General features: G+C 48.0%; 1 protein-coding gene across 1 annotated transcript in view; it reads left to right on the forward strand.

Moving 5' to 3' along the window:
- LOC140717676 (EH domain-containing protein 1) overlaps positions 1-26,807 on the forward strand; it is a 103,798-nt gene that overhangs the window by 72,797 nt on the left and 4,194 nt on the right. The window contains exons 3-4 of the mRNA XM_073031314.1: positions 12,912-13,324; positions 25,724-25,888. Of these exons, the coding sequence (XP_072887415.1) occupies positions 12,912-13,324; positions 25,724-25,888 (578 nt within the window). The remainder of the gene's footprint in view (positions 1-12,911; positions 13,325-25,723; positions 25,889-26,807) is intronic.

A 26,807-nucleotide genomic window follows, 5' to 3' on the forward strand; every position in this document is an offset into this window, starting at 1 on the left:
GGATGCTGTCCAAGTTGCATGCCATCTTGGACAATGTCTCCCATCCACTCCATAATGTACTGGTTAGGCACAGGAGTACATTCAGCCAGAGACTCATTCCACCGAGATGCAACACTGAGCGTCATAGGAAGTCATTCCTGGCTGTGGCCATCAAACTTTACAACTCCTCCCTCGGAGTGTCAGACACCCTGAGCCAATAGGCTGGTCCTGGACTTATTTCCACTTGGCATAATTTACCTATTATTATTTAATTTTTTATGGTTTTATATTGCTGTATTTCTACACTATTCTTGGTTGGTGCGACTGTAACAAAACTCTATTTCCCTCAGGATCAATAAAGTATGTCTGTCTGTCTGATTTTCCCCCGTGTACATAAGACCATAAGACATAGGCCATCTGACCGATCAAGACTGTTTTGCAGTTCAATCATGGCTGATCCTTTTTTTTTTCTCCTCCTCAACTCCATTTCCTAGTTTTCTCCCCATAACCTTTGATGCTGTGTCCAATCAAGAACCTGTCTTAAATCTCTGCCTTAAATATACCCAATGACCTGGCCTCCACAGCTGCCTGGGGTAATAAATTCCACAAATTCACCACCCTTTGGCTAAAGAAATTTCTCTGCATCTCTGTTTTGAAAGGGCACCCTTTTATCCTGAGGCTGTGCCCTCTTGTCCAGACTCTCCCACCATGGGAAACATCCTTTCCACATCTACTCTGTCTCGGCCTTTCAACATTCAATGAGATCCCCTTTCATCCTTCTAAATTCCTGCGAGTACACATCCAGAGCCATCAAACGTTCCTCGTATGATAACCCTTTCATTCCTGGAATCATCCTTGTGAACCTCCTCTGCACCATCTCAGATGCCAGCACATCTCTTCTTAAGGTGAGGGGCCCAAAACTGTTTACAATACTGAAGATGAGGCCTCACCAGTGCCTTATAAAGCCTCAGCATCACATCCTTGCTCTGGTCTTCTAGACCTCTTGAAATGAATTTGCCTTCCTCACCACAGACTCTACCTGCAAGTTCACCTTTAGGGTGATCTGCACATGGACTCCCAAGTCCCTCTGTATCTCAGATTTCTGGATTTTCTCCCCGTTTAGAAAATAGTCCACACATTTATTTCTACTACCAAAGTGCATGACCGTGCATTTTCCAACATTGTTTTTCATTTGCCACTTTCTGGCCCATTCTCCTAATCTGTCTGAGTCCTTCTGCATCCTACCTGTTTCCTCAACACTACCTGCCCCTCCACCAATCTTATCATCTGCAAACTTGGCAACAAAGTCATCTATTCCTTCATCTAAATCATTTATATACAGTATAAAAAGAATTGGTTCCAACATTGACCCCTGCAGACCACCATTAGTCACTGGCAGCCAACCAGAAAAGGATCCTTTTATTCCCACTCACTGCCTCCTACCAATCAGCCAATGCTCTAACCATGTTAGTAAATTTCCTGTAATACCATGGGCTCTTAGCTTGGTAAGCGACCTCGTGTGGCACCTTGTCAAAGGCCTTCTGCAAGTCCAAATATACAATCCACTGCATCCCTGTTATTTATCTTACTTGTAATCTCCTCAAAGAACTCCCAACAGGTTTGTCAGGCAGGACGTTCCCTGAAGGAAATCATGCTGACTTTGTACTATCTTGTCCTGTGTCACCAAGTACTCCAATATCTCATCTTTAACAATTGACACTGCCATCTTTCCAACCACTGAGGTCAGGCTAACTGCTCTATAATTTCCTTTCTGCTGCCTTCCTCCTTTCTTAAAGAGTGAAGTGATATTTGCAATGTTCCAGTCCTCTGGCACCATACCAAGGTCCAATGTTTTTTGAAAGATCATTTCTTTTTCTTTTTTTTTTGTCTTTCTTTTTAAATCTTTTTATTAATTTTAAGAAAAACATAGATGAAATATGAATACAAAGCGTTTGAGAATACATAATTAATAGTTTAAATAGACAATCAGATATATAATAATCAATATATAAGGCCTCCCAAACTCACAGTATTTATGTAAAAGAAACAGAAAAAGAGAGGGGAAAAAAACCCCAAAAAAGAGGGAAAAAAAACTAACCAACATGGGCCATTATATAATGTTAAATACATACAGTAGTGCCAATAACTCCGAACCTCCATCCAAATAATTAAGGATAATAAAAGTAAGGTTTAGGAAAAGACCATTTAGCTCATATGAAAATGTTGAATAAATGGTCTCCAAGTTTCTTCAAATTTAACTGAAGAATCAAAAACCACGCTTCTAATTTTTTCTAAACTCAAACAAGAGATAGTTTGAGAAAATCACTGAAATACAGTTGGAGGATTAATTTCTTTCCAATTCAGTAAAATAGATCTTCTAGCCATTAATGTAACAAATGCAATCATTCGTTGAGATGAAGCGGATAAACGGTTATTATCCATCATTGGTAAACCGAAAATTTCAGTAAAAGGATGCGGTTGGAAATTGATATTTAAAACTTTTGAAATAATATTAAAAATATCTTTCCAATAATTTTGTAAACAAGGACAAGACCAGAACATATGAGTCAATGAAGCAACATCAGAATGACATCTGTCACAGGTTGAATTAGAAAGATCATTTCTAATGCCACCACAATCTCTTACACTACCTCTTTCAGAACCCTGGGGTGCAGTTCCTCTAGTCCGGGTGACTTATGTACCTTTTGGTCTTTCAGTTTTTTGTGCACCTTTTCTCTTGTAACAGTAACTGCACCCATTTCTCTTCCTTCATACTGTCAGTGTCTTCCACAGTGAAGGGTGGCACAAAATACTCACCTACCGTAGATTCCGCACTACAGAGCGCACCTGATTAAAAGCCGCTGGCTCTAATTTTAGAAATAAAATCAATTTTGTACTTGTACAAGCCGCACCGGATTTTTGGCCGCAGGTGTCCCACGTTGTAATATGAGATATTTACACAGAAAGATATTACACGTGAGGATTTTTTAACTTTTAATTAAATCCATATGGTAACATAAACAAATACATATTGCAAATAGATAGATAGATACTTTATTCATCCCCATGGGGAAATTCAACATTTTTTTCCAATGTCCCATACACTTGTTGTAGCAAAAACTCATTACATATAATACTTAACTCAGTAATAATATGATATGCATCTAAATCACTAACTCAAAAAGCATTAATAATAGCTTTAAAAAAAGTTCTTAAGTCCTGGCAGTTGAATTGTAAAGCCTAATGCTTTTTTTCGAACCGTGCCTGTAACGCGGCTACTTTTAAATATACGTTGCGTATACTTTTTTACTGAACAACATTCCAATATCTCCTAACGACTGGTAAAAAATATATATACTGCAGCCTACCAGGAAAGGTTATTGATCGCCTTTAACTTAAAAGCAGCGTTTTGGCTCAGCCGCTCGCCCCCCGCCTTCCCGTTTATCGCAAACCTGTATTTCCCACAAGACGCGGCGAAACCGGGTGTGACGTCATAGCATCCCGGGATGTAGTACAGAAAACAAATATAGTTAAAACACTTCTAACTTTAACTAACAAATGAATTACTAAGCGAAAATATTATAAACTAAATAACTGCCATAAAGGCAGCACAATGCTTTTCTTCGAGTGTTTTCCATGTTGATGAGGGTGAGTACAAATGACTGATTTACAATAATTTAATTGTGAAAGTGCGCTTGATTTATCGTACAATTTCATTGGACCTCTGTGAACTACTCATCAATTTTATTGGTCTACTGTTACGAGGCAAAATGTTTTTGGCGGCATGAAAAAAAATCATGCATTAGCCGCACCGTAGTAAAGGCCGCAGTGTTCAAAGCTGTTCAAAATGTGGGAAAAAAGTAGCGACTTATAATCCGACATCTACGGTAGTTTGTCAGTCATCTCCTTGTCTCCCGTTATTATTCCTCTTGCCTCATTTTCTAGTGGTCCTATAATCCACTCTCATTTCCCTTTTATTTTTAACGTACTTGAAATAACATTTACTAACCACTTTGATATTATTTGTGAGCTTGCTTTCATATTTCATCTTTTCCTTTCTAATGATTTTTTTAGTTGCTCTGTAGGTTCTTAAAAACTTCTCAATCCTCTATCTTCCCACTAATGTTTGCTTTGTTGTATGCCCTTACTTTTACAATAACTTTGACTTCCCTTGTCAGCCACGGTTGTACTATTTTACCATCTGAGTATTTCTTCACTTTGGAATACACGTGTCCTGCACCTTCCTCATTTTTCCCAAAAACACAGACAACTGCTGCTCTGCTGACGTCTCTGCAGCAGCTCCTTCCAATTTACTTTGGCCAGCTCCTCTCTCACACCACTGTAATTTCCCTTACTCCACTGAAATACTGCTACATCAGACTTAAATCATCCCTATCAGATTTCAAGTCGGATGGATCTGAATCAGAACTGGGTTATTATGACTGATGTACTCAAAGTTCAAAGTGAATTTATTATCAAAGCCACCATATACTACCCGGAGGTTAGTTTTCTTGCAAACCTTCAGGGTAGAATGAAGAAGTATTATAGAATCGGTGAAAACCCATACACAAAGATTTTCAAACTGCCAGAAGACAAACTTTGCAAATACAAAAAGACACTGATAAGTAAATAGTACTGGGAGCATGAACTGTAGAGTTACTGGAAGTGAGACTATAGGTTGCAGAATCAGTTTGGCGTTGAGGTGAGTGAAGTTATCCACTCTGGTTCAGGAGCCTGATGGTTGGAGAGTAATAACTGTTCCTGAACCTGCTGGTGTGGGACCTGAGGTCCCTGTACCTTCTTTCTGATGGTAGCAGTGAGAAGAGAGCACGGCCTGGGCATGGGGGTGGGGGGGGGGGTGTTGCTTGATGATGGTTTTGTGGTGAAATCGTGCAGCACAATGCGATTACAATGTTTTTTAAAAACTGTGCAAAAGAGGAATAATCAAAGTTAAGTTGGCAAGGAAATGAAGTGGAGGAAAATAGAGAACCATGTGGAACAGGAACTGCTATGGGGTAAGCTGTGTCTGAGCTGGAGCTGGGACTTGAAACCATGCAGAATTCTTGGTAATTGTTTTTCACACCCCTATTCAGAGTTGCTCTCCTCCCTTACTTGAGGCTCATACGTTCGCCGTGTGCCGATTTGAATGACGCTGGGCGATTGTGGTCCTTCCCTGACTGTGATTGTTCTTGGCAAATTTTTCCACAGTGGTGATTTGCCGTTGCCTCTTTTGGGGCCGGGGCCTTTACAAGGTGGGTGCCCACCCCCAGCCATTATCAATGATCTTCAGAGTCAGTGGTCGTCCAACCAGGACTTGTGGCCTGCACCATGCAACCATCTACCATCAGCTTCTGTGGCTTCACGTGACCCTGATCGGTGGGGTGGGGGGGGGGGGGCTAAGCAGGTGTTACTCCTTGCCCAAGTGGGACCCGCAGGCTAGTGGAGAGAAGGAGCACCTTACACCTCCTTTGGTAACATTGAGGGGTATATTTTATTCATTTAGAGATATGGGCCCTTCTGGCCAATGAGCCCACACCACCGATGCTCCCAATTATAATATAACCATATAACAATTACAGCACGGAAACAGGCCATCTCGGCCCTTCTAGTCCGTGCCGAACGCTTACTCTCACCTAGTCCCACTGGCCCGCACTCAGCCCATAACCCTCCATTCCTTTCCTGTCCATATACCTATCCAATTTTACTTTAAATGACAATATCGAATCTGCCTCTACCACTTCCACTGGAAGCTCGTTCCACACAGCTACCACTCTCTGAGTAAAGAAATACCCCCTCGTGTTACCCTTAAACTTTTGCCCCCTAACTCTCAACTCATGTCCTCTTGTTTGAATCTCCTCTACTCTCAATGGAAAAAGCCTATCCACGTCAACTCTATCTACCCCCTCATAATTCTAAATGCCTCTATCAAGTCCCCCCTCAACCTTCTACGCTCCAAAGAATAAAGACCTAATTTGTTCAACCTTTCTCTGTAACTTAGGTGCTGAAACCCAGGTAACATTCTAGTAAATCTCCTCTGTACTCTCTCTATTTTGTTGACATCTTTCTTATAATTCGGTGACCAGAACTGTAAACAATTAACCTGCTAACCCATCCATCTTTTTGGACTGTGGGAGGAAACTGGTGCACCTAGGAAAAACAGTATGAAAACGTGCAAACTCCTTATGGACAGTAGCGGAATTGAACCTGGTTCTCTGGCACTGTAATAGCATTATGAAAGGACGCTGGTCGGTCTTTTCCGCAGGGTAAGGGAGACTAAAGCTAGTGGGCGTGGGCTTAAGGCGAGAGGAAAGACTTCAAAAGAGGAACAAAACAAGAAAGTCTGCAGATGCTGGAGATCCAGAGCAACACACACAAAGTGCTGGAGGAACTCAGCAGGCCAGGCAGCATCTATGGAAATGAGTACAGTCGACGTTTCGGGCCGAGAGCCTTCTGAAGGAGGAAGCCAGAGAAAAGAGGGGAAGGAGGCTAGCTGGAAGGTGATAGGTGAAGCCAGGCGGGTGGGAAGGGTGAAGGGCTGGAGAGGAAGGAATCTGACAGGAGAGGAGAGTGGACCATAGGAGAAAGGGAAGGAGGAGGGGACCCGGAGGAAGTGATAGGTGAGAAGAAGTGAAAGGTCAGGGTGGGGAATAGAAGAGTGGGAGTGGGGGGTGCAGAGGGGATAGATTAGTTTACCAGAAGGAGAAATTGATATTCATGCCAGCAGGTTGGAGGCTACCCCGGTGGAATATAAGGTGTTGCTCCTCCACCCCGAGGGTCGGTGGTGGATCGACACGTCGGAATGAGAAATGGGAATCAGAATGAAAACGTTTGGCCACTGGGAAGCCCCGTTGGCACAGAGGTGCTCCACGAAGCGAGTCCCCCCAACTTACGACGGGTCTCGCCAACGTAACGGAGGCCCCGTCGGGAGTGCCGGATGCAGTAGCAGTTTTGCAGGTGAGGCAGGCTGCCAGGGGAAGTTGTGGAGGTGAGCTGAAATATACCGTTCAAGTGCATTGGGCAGGTTCGTGGATAGGACCAATGTAGAGCAGGTGTCCCCAACGTTAACCGAGGGGTCCGTGTACCCCTAGTTTAGAGGGATGTGGGCCAAATGCAGGCAAATGGGACCAGCTCAGGTAGGTGCCTTGATAGCATAGGCAAGTTGGGCTGAAGGGCCTGTCCCCATGCTGCAAACTCTATAAAGATAAGATTTAGGCTAACAATAATCCCACCTTTTGTAACCATGCCTCTTCATACCAGAAGCCCCAAAAGCTACGAAAAGCGCTCATAGGGGTTCCAAGTAACCAGCTTCAGTGGTGCTAACTCGTGAGGCCTTCACAGCCTCTCCACCCCAACCCGAGACGGAGCGGGCCTGATCTGTCTGAGACGCCTCACCGGAAGGCGAGGGCCGGGCCGGTTCTGCTCTCTGCCCCAGACTGCGTGTCTGCAAGCTTCACGCGATTTGCCCCATTGCGGGATGAGCTGACACTCCGGCTCCTCTGGGCTGCGCATTCTATTGACTGGGTTTCGTTCTGACTGCTGCTGCTTGCTCTTATTGTTTGCACGATTTGCATTTTGTTTTCTCTCTCTGTGCATTGAGTGTTGGTCTTTGTTTTAATTGGGGTCCTCCAAGTCTCTTGTGGTTTCCTGTAAGTAGATGAATCTCAAGGTTGTAGAATTTAAACATACTTTCAGAATAAATGTACTTTAATCTCTGACGTATTTGAGTCGTACACTAAATCCTGGGTGCCTGCCATCACCAAATCCCTCGATGCTGACGTTACCTTCGCTGTTGAGAAGAAATCCCTTGCTTCATGACCTAACAACAGGCTGATGTGCAAGAATCCGGATTGCGCAGGGGGAACTGGAGCATTGCAGTAGCTCAAAGCAAGAGGTTGCTGCTGTTGAGCGCAGTGGGTTGGTGTGGGGAGGTTCCCTGGGCCAGACGTTGTATAGATTGCCCAACTCTTCACTAAATTCTGCCATATGTTTCCTGAAATGCACCACAGGAAACTGCAGTGGCTCAGTTCCGGAAGTGCGGGTTAGAGCACTATAATTTCAAATTTACACCCTCTCTCTTCACCGCAGCCATGGGCGCCTCGTGGGTGCAGAATCTTGTAAGTGGACGTGGAGACGACACTGGGCTCCTGACAAACACTCCATTAATCAGCCACCCTGGGGACTGGGTGATGCCTGTCCCGCAGGCCCTTGAGACTGTTGGATGTCCCTTCCGAACCCTATCAAGTAATAACCAAATACTTTTCACAGACACAGGGAAATCTGCAGAGGCTGCTGGAATTCCAAAGCAGCACACACAAAATGCTGGAGGACCTCAGCAGGCCAGGCAGCATCCGTGGAAAAGAATGGCCGGTCTCGAGCTGAGATCTTTCACCAGTCCTGAAACACCGACAGCTGACGCTTTTCTGTCTGGCCTGCTGACTTCCTCCAGTGTTTTGGGTTTGTTGCACCAAATACTTCTACGAGTCACAGGTCAGAAATCACAAATTATTAGACACTACAGCCCTTCGACCGGCAATGTTGTGCTTGCCTCCTAACGAATCTCAGTATCAATATAACCCTTCTCTCCCACCACCCTCTATTTCTAGTCAGCTATTTAGAGATACAGGCATTTTTGGACCCATGAGCTGTGCCCGTATAACTCTAGCCTAACCACAGGTGGCGGGTTAAAGATACGTTTCCACCAGAGGAGGTGTGAGGTGCTCCTCCCCTCCGCTAGCCTGCAGGTCACCCTTGGGCGAGGTGTAGACCCTGCTTAGCCACCCGATCAGGGTCATGAGAAGCCATGGGAGCAGTTGGTGGACGGTCGTGTGAGCAGCCGGTGCAGATCACAAGTGGTTATGCGACCACTGACGCCAGGCAGACATTCTCTGAAGAGTATTGATAATGACTGGGGGATGGGAAGGGGTCACCCGTCTTGTAAAGACACTGACCCAGAAGAAGGCAATGGCAAATCACTTCTGTAGAAAAATAAGCCAAGAACAATCATGGTCACCACGATTGCCCACGTCACACGGCACAGCAGATTATGAACGAACAGGAATTTTACAATGACCAATTAACCTACTAACTGTTATGTCTTTGGAATGTAGGAGGAAACCAGAGTACCCGGGGAGACCCACGTAATCATGGGGTGAATGTGCAAATTCCTCACAGGCAGTGTCGGAATTGAACTCTGAACTTCGATGCCCCGGGTTGTAATAGCGTTATGTTAACCACCGTGCTACTGTGACACCCCGTTCATATCTGTATCTAAGAGTTTCTTAAATGTCCCTAACATACCTGCTTCTATCACCACCCCCAGCAGTTTCACTCACTCACCACTGTGTAAACCCCCCCCCCCCCCCCCCCCCCCATATTTCCTCCGATCACTTCAATTGAAGGTCCTCCTCGGTTTACGAAAGCCTGACCTCTGTATGACATGCACGCACAAACAACTGGGTGGATTTTCTGGCTTGGCTGGGTCGAGGGAATCTTCTGGGGAAGTCCGCATTTCCAACTTGCAAACTTTTCGGACTGCGGTTAACACGAATTCCCTGTATGCTTCAAAGGAATCAAAGTACCTTTATTATCAAGGTATGTATGAATTACGCAACCTTGAGATTTGTCTGCCTACACACAGCCACAAAGCAAGAAACCCGAAAAAACTCAATTTAAAAAAAAACCCCAATGCACAGAGAAAGAGGGAAAAAAACACAAATCTTGCACACAACAGCATTCTGAACCAAATTGAGTCCATAGACCCAAAACCCCAGAGAAGGCCCAAAGCCTCTGACTCAGTTCATCACATTAACGCGAATTTCAGACATGAAGCACGTAGCAGCGGGAGCAATCTCACAGCTTCAACGCTGAGGAGCAATGGGCCTGACACTCTGTCTTTCCAGTCTATTTGAGCTGGCGTTTAAATCGTCTCTGCACACCGGGAACCAGGCCCTGTCGCAGCAATACGCGCTGGGCCTGTCCCCCACCGACCAGCGATACGTTCCAGGCCTAGACCACGCTGCCCGGCCGGGAGCTGTTCTCAACCTCTCCAAGTTGCTCACTGCAACTTCGACAGCAACACCGTCTCCAAAACTGCCTGGAACACGTTATACCCTGACTTTGCAACTCACCAGCACGGCTGATCCCTCGAGTTATCTTCGACTCTGCATGCCTCCTCATTGTCTGCGGTGTTAGTTTACCACAATTCACTTAGTGAAAAGTGTTATTAAAGATGCTTTCAGTCATCTTTCTCACCTTTTGAACTACCAGTAAGATATTGCCCAACTTCAGTGGTGCCACCTAAACCAGACGCTTCAAAGCCTTCTTAAGCCAACACCCCTACTGGGGCATAGGCTGCCCATAGCAGCTCGCCCAAGTACTTTCTTCACAGCTGGGCTTGGGATAATTCATGGCAGAATTATGTTTCGATGTACATGCGATAAATAAACCCAACACCAAGGGGTGGGGGGCCTGGAGCTGATAGTATAATTTTTTCATTGATTTGAATTCTAAAGTCAGGAAGTTGCGTCGCAGCTCTCGTTAGGCCATTTTCTGGAGCTTTGGAGTTCTGACCGCCTCATTTTAGCAAGAATGCCGAGGGTGCAGAAGGGTTTCGTCCCGACTGTACTCTTTTCCATCGATGCTGCCTGGCCTGCTGGGTTCCTCCAGCGTTTTCTGTGCGTTGCTCGGATTTCCAGCATCTGCAGTTCCTCTTGTTTGTGTTTTATCAGGACACTGCCTGGATTAGAGGGCACGTGCTCTACCTAGAGGGTGGACACACTCGGGCTGCTTTCTCCGGAGCAGCGGGGCCTGGGGGGAGATCCAATAAAGTTTTGTCAGATTACCAGAGGCACTGATAGAGTGGACAGTATCTTTTTCACGAGGTTGAAATGTCAGAGGGTGTGCAGGCAGGTTGAGAGGTGTTAAGTTCAAAAGAGATGTGAGGGGCAAGTTTTTGCAGAGAGGCTGGAATGTACTGGGGTGGAGACAGATACATTAGGGACCTTTTCCGATTCCTTTATATTATTCATTAATTTGAGTAGAGGAGCGGAGTTGATGACACTAATAATTCTTCTTGATGTAATGGAATAGCCAAGCTTGCTACTTTTTTTAAGTTTAGGTTTAGTTGCGTTTACTTCAGTTTATTTTGTTTTTGATTTTTCAATTTGGGGTTTTTTCCCCATTTTTTCCTCTTGTATCCTGTTTATATCTAGGGTTTGGGAGGTCTATTATATGGTGTTACCTATAGTTTTTACTCATTTGTTAACTGCCAACAGTGTAATCTCACTCCCTTTGTACTATTATGACTGTTATGTATCAGTTTTTGAAAAAATTCAATAAAAAGGATTGAAAAAGAAGAGAAAGACATTTAGACAGGCTGGCGAATGTGAGGAAAATAGAGGCGTATGGGCATTGTGTCAGCCCACTGGGTTAGTTCAGTTGACCATTTGATTAATTCAGAGATACAGCATGGTAACTGGCCAATGAGCCCGATTACACCAAGTGACCAATCAGCCTACTGACCCGTACATCTTAGGGATCTGGGAGGAAACCGGAGCACCCGGAGGAAACCCACGCGGTCACGGAGAGAACATACAAACTCCTCACGGGCAGCAGTGGGAATTGAACCCGGGTCGCCGGTACTGTAAAGCATTACTCTAACCACTGTGCTCCCGTGACGTCCTAATTATCTATTTAATTGATTGCTAACTTAATTTGTAGGGCTCTGTGTTGTGGGCTGAGTGACCTGTTCCTATGCTGTGTGCTGTACGTGTTCGATCTGTTGAGTCTGCAGAACTGTACAGAAATCTCAGGCACTCTAGATTTTTTTTAATGTGGTTTCAGATGTTAGGGCTTCCACCGAGCCCTGATCTCAACATCATCGAGGCCGTCTGGAGAGACAGAAGCAAGCGAGACAGCTAAAGTCTGCAGAAGGACTGTAGCAAGTTCTCCAAGATGCTTGGAACAGCCTGTCAGTGGATTTTCTTATAAAACTGCACAACAGTGTACCTAAGAGAACTAAAGGCAAAGGGTAGTCACACCAAATGTTAATATAACAATAACAGCACGGAAACAGGCCATCTTGGCCCTTCTAGTCCGTGCTGAACGTTTACTCTCACCTAGTCCCACCGACCTGCTGTCAGCCCATAACCCTCCATTTGATTTAGTTTCTTTTAATGTTTACTGCTCTCCATAGTCTTTTTTTGATACAGGTTCCCCCCCCCCCCCCCATCTGAAGGTAGAGCGTTCCTATGAAACCGTTTGTAAGCCGAAATGTCGTAAAGCGAAGAAGCAATTACCATTAATTTATATGGGGAATATATTTGAGTGTTCCCAGACCCAAAAAATAACCGACCAAATCAAACCAAATAGCACATAAAACCTAAAAAAATACGAACATAAAGTAAAAGCAGGAATGATATGATAAATATACAGCCTATATAAAGCAGAAATATTGTATGTATGGTGTAGTTTCACTTATCAGAATCGGGAAGACAGCGAGCCAAAATCGATTTGGAGGGGGAAAAATCGGCACGTACATGCATACGCAAACAACTGCCCACACAAGGCTTCACGGTCATGGTAGTCTTTCTCGGGGTAAACACATGTATAAAGTGGGCGTCTTTTTCTCATAAAAGCGAAAATCCTCTTTGGTTAGCGAAAACAGGTACGAATGTAGGTCTTTCGTAACAGCGAGCTGTCGTAAAGTGAACGTTTGAAAAGCGGGGGCCACCTGTATTTAGAAACTTTTCGATTCATTATTTTTGAAAGCATCTTCGCTTCGCAGAATTTTTTATGTGAATCCAAGACGTGCACAGTTCCGTGAACCAAACAGGAAATACTCAGGCACTCTGGCTGTAGACCCACCTGAGTTTCTGCCCCCTTGGTATTCTGTGAGGGCACCCAAGGGTAACCTGCTTGTGCTTCCCTTGCAGGCTATGACTTTGCGGCCGTCCTGGAGTGGTTCGCGGAGCGCGTCGACCGCATCATCCTGCTGTTCGATGCCCACAAGCTGGACATCTCCGACGAGTTCTCTGAGGTGATCAAGGCCATGAAGAACCACGAGGACAAGATCCGGGTGGTGCTGAACAAGGCCGACCAGATCCACACGCAGCAGCTGATGAGGGTCTACGGGGCCCTCATGTGGTCCCTGGGCAAGATCATCAACACACCCGAGGTGATCCGGGTGTACATTGGCTCCTTCTGGTCCCAGCCGCTCCTCATCGCAGAAAACAGAAAACTCTTTGAGGCGGAGGAGCAGGATTTGTTCAAGGACATTCAGAGCCTGCCGAGGAACGCAGCCCTGAGGAAGCTAAATGACCTGATCAAAAGGGCACGGCTAGCCAAGGTAAAGGCCCACTCTGTGCTGGTCTCTCACTCATTCTTTCTTACTCTCTCTCCCTCTCCATCTCTCTCTATCTCTCTCCCTCTCCATCTCTCTCTATCTCTGTCCCTCTCTCCCCCTCGCTCTCTCAAAAGGGCGCGGCTAGCCAAGGTAAAGGCCCACTCTGCGCTGGTCTCTCACTCATTCTTTCTTACTCTCTCTCCCTCTCCATCTCTCTCTATCTCTCTCCCTCTCTCCCCCTCGCTCTCTCAAAAGGGCGCGGCTAGCCAAGGTAAAGGCCCACTCTGCGCTGGTCTCTCACTCATTCTTTCTTACTCTCTCTCCCTCTCCATCTCTCTCTATCTCTCTCCCTCTCTCCCCCTCGCTCTCTCAAAAGGGCGCGGCTAGCCAAGGTAAAGGCCCACTCTGCGCTGGTCTCTCACTCATTCTTTCTTACTCTCTCTCCCTCTCCATCTCTCTCCCTCTCTCCCCCTCGCTCTCTCAAAAGGGCGCGGCTAGCCAAGGTAAAGGCCCACTCTGCGCTGGTCTCTCACTCATTCTTTCTTACTCTCTCTCCCTCTCGCTCTCCCTCCCTCTCCATCTCTCTCCCTCTCTCCCCCTCGCTCTCTCAAAAGGGCACGGCTAGCCAAGGTAAAGGCCCACTCTGCGCTGGTCTCTCACTCATTCTTTCTTACTCTCTCTCCCTCCCTCTCCCTCTCCCTCTGCATCTCTCTCTTTCTCTCTCCCTCTCCCTTTCTCCCTCTCTCCCCTTCTCCATCTCTCTCTATCTTTCTCCCTCTCTCCCTCCCTCTCTCCCACTCCCTCTCTCCTTACTCTCACTCTCTCATTCATTCTCTCTCTCCCCTCTCTCTCTCTCTCTCTCTCCCTCCCCTCCCTCTCTCTCATTCTCACTCTCTCTCACCCCCCCCACTCTCTTTCACTCTCATTCTGCTGTGCTATTAAAACATCTTTTAATCTTTTATCCTGTTGACTGCTGTTAACAGGAAACTTTGCCATGCTTTTCCTGAAATGTGTGACAGGAGTTTCAATTTCACCCCCTAATTCAGGAAGGCTGGAAGCATGTGACTTCCAGTTAAGAGTTCTGTCGATTACCATTCTCTCTCCCTCAGACCACAGCCGAGGGTCGTGGGTGGTTGTGAAGACACAAACTGGCCCTGGTCTCATTACAGAAACCCCAATAATCCTGGTACCACAGTCTCATGATCTTTGTGGTGGTGTTGCTTCTGCTCCCGGGGAGGCAGTTGGCTCGGACTGTCTGGGTCCGTCTGCCTGGAGAGGGGAAGCACGTGAAGTCCGCTGTCTCTGTGTAGACCAGGGGTTCCCAACCTGGGCCCCAGAGACCCTCGACTCATGGCATTGGCCTCCGACATCAAGAAGGTTGCGAACCCCTGTTACAGGCCTTCCGGGACCAGTGGGTGCAGCGTGTCATAGAATATGAGAGCAAAACAAACTCTGAGCACACGTCAGCCACTTTCTTCATTCAGAGGGTGGTGGAACCGGAGGATGTGGGTTTGATTTCAGCATTTAAGGGGAATTTAGATCGGGTACGTGGATGGGAGAGCTACGGTGCGAGTACAGGTCGACGGGACTAGGCAGAAAAACAGTTCAGCAGAGGCTAGATGGGCCAAATGGCCTGTTTCTGTGCTGTAGTTTTCTGTGGCTCTATCTAGCCTGTCGAGCCTGCTCCGCCATTCAATGAGATCATGGCCAGCCATGGATTCAGCGCCACCTTTTCCCAGTAAACCTTAATTCCCTCTGTGTTTTGTCCCTGGACGTTGTCCAACTAATAGATTTTCTGGGTTATTGAATGTTACGCCTATTAACGCCCAAATGTTTTTCCTTCCTTTTTACAAAGTGGTGTTATTTTCCAAGTGACCCTGGTGAGTTTAAAACAGGGAAATATACATTCCTTCTGGTCACAGACTGGCCCCCCCACGTTCCTTACTCCTGGCATTAGAGACCTGGACTCCAGTTGTACATCCTGTCCGAGGTCCAGACCCTGCTCTGGCCTCACCCCACTCGAGTTCCAGCCCTCCAACTCGCACGCCGGATTAGCGGGCAGGCTGGGTACTAGATCGCTGGCACTTCCGAGCATCGGAATAAAAGTCTGCGATCTCGCCATCTTGCAGTGTCAGTGTGGTGCTGGGAGACTGAGAGTCGATCTTTTTTTTAAATGTTGGTTAAGGAATAAACTCTGGGGAATTAATCCCATTGTTTTATAGTGGCTACCTGTTTCGTTATAACAATAACTTCTTAGATCTGACTCTCTGAGACAGAAAGACGCAGGCACTAATCATCTACTTGGATCTGCAAAATTGTGTTTGCTAGGACAGAGTAGAGAAGCGTGAAAATGCCTATCTAGACGCGCAAGGGCCCCTCTTACTGCGGCACACCTTCCGCACCATCCGTGGCGCTGTTTGTGACCTCAAAGAGCTACCGAACACTCTACTTTTACATCCTTTCCTGTGCCGTTTGGATCAACACACAGCATCACCTGGAGCCACCAATTCGGAATCAATCGTAGAAACATAGAAAATAGGTGCAGGAGTAGGCCATTCGGCCCTTCGAGCCTGCACCGCCATTCAGTATGATCATGGCTGATCATCCAACTCAGAACCCTGTACCTGCCTTCTCTCCATACCCAGTCAATTATCACCAGTCAGCACCCGTGTCCGACTAACTTCCACGTTCCCGAGGCTGTTCCCGCAGTGTCGCGGAGAGTTTTCCCACAGCTGTAATCAAAGCTCCTGCAGCCACTTCAGTTACTTTCGAGGCCACAGTCGACAAGTGTAAAGATGAACTCCTCACAATCCACCACCAGAGAATATAGTCTAACCAGAGTGATCATAGACCAGTACAGTGCAGGAACAAAGGTTTCAAAAGTACATTTATTTATTTATTTATTTACATTTTTTTAATTAGTTTTTCAAAACATTTTACAAATTAAAAACCCCAAATCCCAATGAGGAGCATTAATACAGTGCAAAATTAAGCATACAATAACAATATGTTACAAAGGAAGAGAATTTAACAAAAAAGCACCTAAATTAAAGACAAGTAAGCTTAGTGTCCTCCCCAAGCCCCACAATACAAGATAAAAAACAACAACTCCAGACCGACCACAACACAGTATAAAGAGTATAGGTCAGGACAGTCAAACTCCCAGACTGTGAATACACTTAGCAACAGAGGATAATAATGCCTACTACCAGAAAAAAAAGGGAGCTGAAAGCAAGGGACCGAAAAGAAGAAAAAAAAAAGAAAAAAAAACCCTAGTCAAGAGGAAGGTTATGAAAGTACTCGATAAAAGGTCCCCAGACCTTATGGAACTTTAGATCCGAATTGAGAACTGAATAATGAATTTTTTCGTGGTCCAAGCAGGCCATAATGTCGTTAAGCCATTGCGCATGAGTGGGCGGGGCAACATCTCTCCATCTAAGGAGGATCAAGTGTCTAGCCAGGAGAGAGGCAAAGGATAGTATTCGGCATTTGGTCGGACCCAGACATAAATCTGTCTCGCCCCAAAAACCGAACAGAGCAATTAAGGGGTTTGGTTCTAGGTGCTGATTCAGAATACCCGATAATGTAGTGAAGACATCTTTCCAGAATTTCTCCAAGCTAGGACAGAGCCAGTACATATGGATGAGAGAGGCCACGCCTCTCTTGCATTTATCACAAAGCGGGCTAATGCCAGGGTAGAATCGAGATAGTTTAGATTTAGACATATGGGCTCTATGAACAATCTTAAACTGTAAAAGGCAATGGCGAGCACAAAGAGAGGTTGAGTTAACCGATTTGAGAACTGAGTCCCAGCTCTCCTCGGATAAGGAGATATTTAAATCCTGCTCCCAGGCCATTTTAATTTTATCCACAGGGGCCCGTCGTGAGGCTGCTAGTTTATCTCGGATAATTGATATTAAACCTTTACCTAGTGGATTAATGGAAAGAAATAGGTCCATAGCATTTTTCGCAGGCATTTCAGGAAAGTTAGGAATTAAAGGAGCGATAAAGTGTCGGATTTGGAGATATCTGAAAAAGTGAGCGTTAGCAAAAGTACATTTATATCAGAGAAATGTATACAATATACATCCTGAAATGCTTTTTCTTCACAACCGTCCACAAAAACAGAGGAGTGCCCCAAAGAACGAATGACAGTTAAATGTTAGAACCCCAAAGTCCCCCCCCCCAGCTCCTCCCTCTCGCGCGTAAGCAACAGCAAGCAACGATCCTCCCACCCCCCAGCAAAAAAAAGCATCGGCACCCACCACCGAGCACTCGAGCGTGCAGCAAAGCAACAGCAAAGACACAGACTTGCAGTTACCCCAAAGTCTACTCGTTTCACCCAGTATTCGACATCCCACAGGCTCTCTCTCGAGGTGTCTCTGTTTCACAGCGAGAGGGGAACAGGTCCACTGTCAGTACTTTGGCATATATATGACTTTTGCACAGTACTGTAGCGATTTTATGTACTGCACTGTACTGCCACCGCAGAGAAAAACAAATTCATGACCCATGAGCGATGATAAACCCGATTCTGATCTGGGTCTCTATTGTGGACTGAGAGTGGGAAGGGGATAGGGAGAAGGGAATCATGGTTGGGGAAAGGAGAGGGGAGGGAGCGGGAAGTGCCAGAGAGAGATTCTGTAATGATCAATAAACCAATTACCTTACCTGGTGTATCAGGGCTGGGTGTGTCTGCACCCTACCCACGCCTGGCACTCCTCCTCTGCCACCTGTCCCACGGCGCTCCACCCTCGCCCTTCCCAAAGTCCTTTGCTCCCACCAGATTGACAAACTCGCTCTCCGCTCCACGTCGATAAATGCAGACCTGTGCAAAGGTCAGGCACCCTAGCTAAGAATATATGCACCTAAGACATTTGCACAGTCCTGTATGTCATGGTACTTGTTGTTCTTGCAGTTCAATACATAATATACAATAAATTACACTGAGGGATATACGTAGTGCAAAAGAGAAAAATGGTGAGTGGCCTCCTCCCTCTGTTCCCTTTACTCCCACCTTTTGTGCTTCTCAAACAGCCTCTTAAACAAGGCTGTCATGTGTGCCACGAGCCCTGGCAACACATTCCAGCACCACCTTCTGTACTTGAAAGGAAACAGGCTTGCCTCATAAACCTTCCCACACTTTCATGTCATCTACCATTTGACACTCATACCTTGGCAGAGTGGGAGGAAGATTCAGATTATCTCCCTTGCCGAAACTTTATAAACCATGATCTGGTCTCCCCCTCAGCCTCAGAATACAATCCACGTTTGTCCCGAATCCAGGCAGCTTCCTGGTCATCCTCTTCCCTACCTTCTCCAGTGCCTTCATGTCCTTGTGTAATAGAATGACCAGAGATGCACGTGTTAGAAGCATCCTAACCAGCACTTTGTATTTCTGTAAAGGACGTAGGTTCCACAGATTGAGCCACACGTGGAGAGATTGCTACCTTGGAGGTCCTGCTCTTCAGCCTCTTCCCCAACTCCCCATACTCACTGCGCAAGACCTCTTCCCCAACTCCCTATACTCACTGCGCAAGACCTCTTCCCCAACTCCCTATACTCACTGCACAAGACCTCTTCCCCAACTCCCTATACTCACTGCACAAGACCTCTTCCCCGATTCCCTATACTCACTGCACAAGACCTCTTCCCCGACTCCCTATACTCACTGCACAAGACCTCTTCCCCAACTCCCTATACTCACTGCACAAGACCTCTTCCCCGATTCCCTATACTCACTGCACAAGACCTCTTCCCCGACTCCCTATACTCACTGCACAAGACCTCTTCCCCAACTCCCTATACTCACTGCACAAGACCTCTTCCCCGATTCCCTATACTCACTGCACAAGACCTCTTCCCCGACTCCCTATACTCACTGCACAAGACCTCTTCCCCAACTCCCTATACTCACTGCACAAGACCTCTTCCCCGATTCCCTATACTCACTGCACAAGACCTCTTCCCCAACTCCCTATACTCACTGCACGACCTCTTCCCCAACACCCTACACTCACTGCACAAGACCTCTTCCCCAACTCCCCATACTCACTGCACAAGACCTCTTCCCCAACTCCCTATACTCACTGCACAAGACCTCTTCCCCCAACTCCCTATACTCACTGCACAAGACCTCTTCCCCGACTCCCCATACTCACTGCACAAGACCTCTTCCCCAACTCCCTATACTCACTGCACAAGACCTCTTCCCCCAACTCCCCATACTCACTGCACAAGACCTCTTCCCCGACTCCCCATACTCACTGCACAAGACCTCTTCCCCGACTCCCCATACTCACTGCACAAGACCTCTTCCCCAACTCCCCATACTCACTGCACAAGACCTCTTCCCCAACTCCCTATACTCACTGCACAAGACCTCTTCCCCAACTCCCCATACTCACTGCACAAGACCTCTTCCCCAACTCCCCATACTCACTGCACAAGACCTCTTCCCCAACTCCCTATACTCACTGCACAAGACCTCTTCCCCAACTCCCTATACTCACTGCACAAGACCTCTTCCCCAACTCCCTATACTCACTGCACAAGACCTCTTCCCCAACTCCCTATACTCACTGCGCAAGACCTCTTCCCCAACTCCCTATACTCACTGCACAAGACCTCTTCCCCGACTCCCTATACTCACTGCACAAGACCTCTTCCCCAACTCCCTGTTCTCACTGCACAAGACCTCTTCCCCAACTCCCTATACTCACTGCACAAGACCTCTTCCCCAACTCCCTATACTCACTGCACAAGACCTCTTCCCCAACTCCCTGTACTCACTGCACAAGACCTCTTCCCCAACTCCCTACACTCACTGCACAAGACCTCTTCCCCAACTCCCTGTACTCACTGCACAAGACCTCTTCCCCAACTCCCTACACTCACTGCACAAGACCTCTTCCCCAACTCCCTATACTCACTGCACAAGACCTCTTCCCCCAACTCCCTATACTCACTGCACAAGACCTCTTCCCCGACTCCCCATACTCACTGCACAAGACCTCTTCCCCAACTCCCTATACTCACTGCACAAGACCTCTTCCCCGACTCCCCATACTCACTGCACAAGACCTCTTCCCCAACTCCCTATACTCACTGCACAAGACCTCTTCCCCAACTCCCCATACTCACTGCACAAGACCTCTTCCCCAACTCCCTATACTCACTGCACAAGACCTCTTCCCCGATTCCCTATACTCACTGCACAAGACCCTTTTCCCCGACTCCCTATACTCACTGCACAAGACCTCTTCCCCAACTCCCTATACTCACTGCACAAGACCTCTTCCCCGATTCCCTATACTCACTGCACAAGACCTCTTCCCCAACTCCCCATACTCACTGCACAAGACCTCTTCCCCAACTCCCTATACTCACTGCACAAGACCTCTTCCCCAACTCCCTATACTCACTGCACAAGACCTCTTCCCCCAACTCCCTATACTCACTGCACAAGACCTCTTCCCCAACTCCCCATACTCACTGCACAAGACCTCTTCCCCAACTCCCTATACTCACTGCACAAGACCTCTTCCCCCAACTCCCTATACTCACTGCACAAGACCTCTTCCCCAACTCCCTATACTCACTGCACAAGACCCTTTTCCCCGACTCCCTATACTCACTGCACAAGACCTCTTCCCCAACTCCCTATACTCACTGCACAAGACCTCTTCCCCGATTCCCTATACTCACTGCACAAGACCTCTTCCCCAACTCCCCATACTCACTGCACAAGACCTCTTCCCCAACTCCCTATACTCACTGCACAAGACCTCTTCCCCAACTCCCTATACTCACTGCACAAGACCTCTTCCCCGACTCCCTATACTCACTGCACAAGACCTCTTCCCCCAACTCCCTATACTCACTGCACAAGACCTCTTCCCCAACTCCCTATACTCACTGCACAAGACCTCTTCCCCCAACTCCCTATACTCACTGCACAAGACCTCTTCCCCGACTCCCTATACTCACTGCACAAGACCTCTTCCCCAACTCCCTATACTCACTGCACAAGACCTCTTCCCCGACTCCCTATACTCACTGCACAAGACCTCTTCCCCAACTCCCTATACTCACTGCACAAGACCTCTTCCCCAACTCCCTATACTCACTGCACAAGACCTCTTCCCCAACTCCCTATACTCACTGCACAAGACCTCTTCCCCAACTCCCTATACTCACTGCACAAGACCTCTTCCCCCAACTCCCTATACTCACTGCACAAGACCTCTTCCCCGATTCCCTATACTCACTGCACAAGACCCTTTTCCCCGACTCCCTATACTCACTGCACAAGACCTCTTCCCCAACTCCCTATACTCACTGCACAAGACCTCTTCCCCAACTCCCTATAATCACTGCACAAGACCTCTGCCCCAACTCCCTATACTCACTGCCCAAGACCTCTTCCCCAATTCCCTATACTCACTGCACAAGACCTCTTCCCCGACTCCCTATACTCACTGCACAAGACCTCTTCCCCGACTCCCTATACTCACTGCACAAGACCTCTTCCCCGATTCCCTATACTCACTGCACAAGACCTCTTCCCCAACTCCCTATACTCACTGCACAAGACCTCTTCCCCAACTCCCTATACTCACTGCACAAGACCTCTTCCCCAATTCCCCATACTCACTGCACAAGACCTCTTCCCCAACTCCCTATACTCACTGCACAAGACCTCTTCCCCAACTCCCTATACTCACTGCACAAGACCTCTTCCCCAACTCCCTATAATCACTGCACAAGACCTCTTCCCCAACTCCCCATACTCACTGCACAAGACCTCTTCCCCGACTCCCTATACTCACTGCACAAGACCTCTTCCCTGACTCCCTATACTCACTGCACAAGACCTCTTCCCCCTTTCTACCATTAGTGCCAGTGTAGTGTGCACCACGTCCTCCAGCTGCTCACCTTCCCTCTTGAGAGTATCGTGCAGCGGCTCAGAAACAGCCTGGATCCTGGCACCTGGAAGGCAACACACTCATCTTGGCGTCTCTTTCGCGGCCACAGAATCTCCCGTCCGTCCCGCTAACTGTCGAATCTCCTATCGCTACCGCTCTGCCTGTCGTTACTCTTCCCCGCTGAGCCTCAAGCTAGGCACAGTGCCACTGGCCCGGCTGCTGCTGCTGTGCCCGAATAGGTCATTCCCCCTCCCTCCAGCAGTATTGAAAGGGTTATATTTGATGCTGGGGAACCCTGCACACTCTGCGTCTGATGGTCACTCGTCGACTGTCTGGAGCTTGCACGCAGGGTGTGGCCGCCTCAGTAAAAACCTCATTGATGAAGTTTTCAGCCTCTTGTCAGTCAGGAGCTGAAGCTGGGTATAACTCTCGCAGATGTAGTCACCGGGGGGACCATCAGATCCCACATCTCACAGGAGGAGCATTCCATTCCTTGAACTATCATCCTGCCTACACTTGTTATGCCTCCAGCTTCTCAAGCCTCAGTTCTAGCCTGCACCTGTCCTTGCCCAAGCCTGTTGAGCCAAAGCCTGACCCCTCCAACACTGGCCCGCTCTGTCGACGGCCACTCCACCTCCACCTCGCCTCTTTTCAAACTTCACACCGCCTCAGCCAATCAAGCGACTGCTCGTGATGATTGCGTTGCTGAGCACTACAGTGAGTTCTGTATATAGTATAAACTTCAGTGGTGGAGTGAGTGAACAGTTCTGGATGGAGTATCCATCAACCCAGCTGCTGTGTGTCGAGCCTCTTCTGTCATTAAAGTGGTACTCGCCCGGGCAAGTAGAGTGTTCCATCACACAAGAACATGAGCCTTGTATATAGTGGACAAACTTTAGGGTCTGGATAAGCCTCAAACTCCTCGGTAAGATGCTCCCTTGACTCAGCTTTATTTCATGTGGTCCCCTATTGCCTGTTACGCTGCTGGCGTTAGGGCAGCAATGAAGGTCCTCCAACTCTGTCCTCAGCCATCTTCCCTGTTACGCCCAGGAGTGGTTCAGGGTCCTCATTTCTGCCTCTGCGGTACGGTGCCAAGTTGTCTTAGGTCCCCCGTGTTCTCTCCTTTCAGGAGTCCAGTGGAGTGCCGTCTTGTTGACAGGGTTGGCCTCTCTTCTTACCTCTTGCCCCAGTCCACCTCCAACGTTTCCTCATGGTGACTGTGGCCATGAGCTGTTGGTGACACCAAAAGAGTAGAGCGCGCTTGGAGATCTTTGTTCCCCAGAAAGTACGGAGGATCTTCTGGGGTCTCGTGGTGTGGATTGACGACGGCTTGGCAAAGTCACTCTCTGTCGTGCGCCAGCGTTCTGACCCGTACAAGAGTGCGGACAGAACCCGGCTCCGGTACAGCTTCACCTTGGCGCGGACCTCGTACTTAGTTGATCCCCATATGTTACTCATCGATCTGAAGGCGTTTCTAACTTTGCTGAGTCTTAACCATACGGTGCACCGCGTCTGTGCTAACTATGAAGACAGGTCGAGTGTAAAGTTTGGCTGTGTGATGCAGAGGGCACCTTCCCGGTGGCAGGAGCTTCCTCCCTGGAGGAATACGGTTTAAACTCTGTGGGGGCACCCCTGTCGTTCCAAACCTCCTGTCGGTACCTGTGTACCGGTTGGCCGTGTTGGTCCGTGCGAGGGGGCAGAGCTTCCCGGTCGGTGTGAGTTGAGGGCCTCCAGAGGCCCGAGTCTGCAGGTGAAGAGCCTTTCCCCCTGCCCTGAATGGTAGCACAGCGTCTGTGGGGTCTGCTCTGGGAGTAGCCGTCAGGATTGGGGGGTGGTGGGGTGGGTGAGACATTGTCGCAGATGGACTGCATTCGTAGAATTATGCAACGTGGCGACAGGCCCTTCGGCCCACTTCATCCTTGCCAACCTTGTTGCCTAAGACCGCCTCATTTGCCTGCATGTGACCCACACCCCTCGAAACCAGGGTTAACCCAACCTCGTTCATGCCACGGATCCCAACCATAAACTGAGGGGTAGGCGGACCCCAGGTCCAGAACCCCTGCTCTGAACCTTTCCACCGAGTATCTGTCCAGTACTTTTAAAATGCAATTGTACTGTGCCTGTCCCTAGCACCTCACACAACACTGGCCCACGATGTGGTGAGAGCCCTTTCCTACTCCAATATCATTATTCTCTGGGGTTCCCAACCTTTTTATATGCCACGGACCAATACCAATAAGTAAGGGGTCTGTGGACCCCAGGTTGGGTGTTCCTGAACCCTTCCCTCCTGCAAATCCCTGAATTTTTCTATCTAAGAGTTTCTTAAATGCCCCTAATGTGTCTGACTCTACCACCACCCCTGGCAGCACGTTCCCCACGCCAACACTTCCTCTGGCTGTTATTCCATATTGAGCCTTCCTCTACCACTTCTTCTGGCAGCTCGTTCCATGCAACGACCGCCCTCGTGTGTGTGTGTGAGAGAGAGCTTGTCCCTCAGATTCCCCTTAAATCTTTCAGGCAGAAATGACAGCCTGGTGTGGACCACAAAGACCAACGGGCTTTTCTGTTCTGTCGTGTTAGGTGACTCTATAACTTTTTTGAAGAAGTCCCTGTCTGCTTTGCTAACCATGCCCGAGGGAGGATGTGTATTTGTGTGTGGTAGGGAGTCCAGCACAGCTCTCAGTTCCTGCTCAGCTCCACAGAGGTAGTACCAGCCACTCGCCAATCCTGTTTAGAATCACTTCAGACGCACCTCCCTCTGGACCCAACGAGCAGTGTTTCCAGGCCGGAGAGCTCAGCTGTGCGCCAGGTCTCTGCAACGTTCCTAGGAGTTCCCCAGTGGCATTTTACCCAAATTTCCCTGCTGCTCTGCTTCCAGGCTTGTTACACTCTGGGACGCCCCACGCACCTGGATTTATCCAAAAATAAACTACGTTGTGACTATTTACTCTGACTGTCCCTGTCAAATGGAACAGTATAGAGGGAGCTTCACTCTGTGTCAGACCCCGGGAGTGTGTGATGGGACGGTGTGGAGGGAGCTTCACTCTGTGACTGACCCCGGGAGTGTGATGGGACGGTGTGGAGGGAGATTCGCTCTGTGTCTGACCCCGGAAGTGTCAGATGGGAAGGTGCAGAGGGAGCTTTGCTCTGTGTCTGACCCCAGGAGTGTGTGATGGGACGGTGTGGAGGGAGCTTCACTCTGTTTCTGACCCCGGAAGTGTGTGATGGGACAGTGTAGAGGGAGCTTCACTCTGTGTCTGACCTCGGGAGTGTGTGACGTGGACTGTTTGCTGTCTGTTGATATGGCTCCCTCTGCTGTCTGATCTCTGAAAAGTGCCCTCCATTCACCGTCTGACTGGTGTGAGGTTCTCGGTTGTCCTGAACCAGCCCCATTGTGCTGGAGAGCTGACGGTGAGCTCCTGCCACCCCTCCAACAGCAGCCGCCTCTCAACCATCCTCCCCTCCTCCTCCGCAGGTACACGCCTACATCATTTCGTCTCTGAAGAAAGAAATGCCAAGTGTTTTCGGCAAGGAGAACAAGAAGAAGGAACTCATCAATAGCCTGGGGGACATTTACCAGAAGATTGAGCGGGAGCACCAGATCTCGCCGGGAGATTTCCCCGGACTCAAAAAGATGCAGGTAAGCCACGGGCTGGGTGGGGGCTAATGGCGCATTAACAGAGCCCATCTCCCCCCTCCACCTCCTGACTGAGAGGGGAACAGGATTTCCAGCGGGCTGAATAGCGGGCACAGGAATCAAAAGCGTGCGTCTTTTCGGTGTTCTGGGAGAAGAGTGGGAACTGTGCAGGCTGACTTCCGTCAAAACACAAAGCACTTATCTTGGGGGGGCAGCTGCAGTTTGGAGTGGCCATTCTCCCCAGACAAGCCCTACCCACCCCCCACCCCGCACCCTAGTACAGTCGGCCCTCCTTATCCGCGAGTTCTATATGCGCAAATTCAACCAACCGCGGGTCGCGAAAACCCGGAAGTGCTCTTCCAGCACTCGTTGTTCGAGCATGTACAGACTTTTTTTGCTTGTCATTATTCCCTAAACAATGCAGTATAACAATTATTTTACATAGCATTTACATTGTATTAGGTATTGTAAGTAATCTAGAGATAATTTAAAGCACATGGGAGGTTGTGCGTAGGTTATCGTGGATCGGGATCGAAAAAAATCAGAAGTTCTCTTACTAAGTAAGTCAGAACAGGTACATCCGGTATTATTTAGCGTCAGTTAGTCAAACGTTTGAATTAGTATGTAGTATATATTTTACCTTTCTATGCATATAAAACACTTAAGAACATATGTTTCAGCACCGGGCTCGGGAACAGAAGTTCTTGAGTTCGATCCAGTGACAGGTCACTCCCGAGCGCGCTCTCCGTCCATGCCTGGTTGATGTGGAGGATCAAAAACCCAAAACCCAATAATTAAACCACTGCAATGCTTAGTATTAATTGTAGCTTTCATCGGGGCAGGGCCTTTCTCACTTTATCCTTTAAAATTGTTCCGATCATTGACCGACTGTAGCCTAACACTTTTCCAGTGACCAATGGCG

This window comes from Hemitrygon akajei, chromosome 28 (assembly GCF_048418815.1).
Source record: "Hemitrygon akajei chromosome 28, sHemAka1.3, whole genome shotgun sequence".
In the NCBI taxonomy this organism is placed as follows: Eukaryota; Metazoa; Chordata; class Chondrichthyes; order Myliobatiformes; family Dasyatidae; genus Hemitrygon; species Hemitrygon akajei.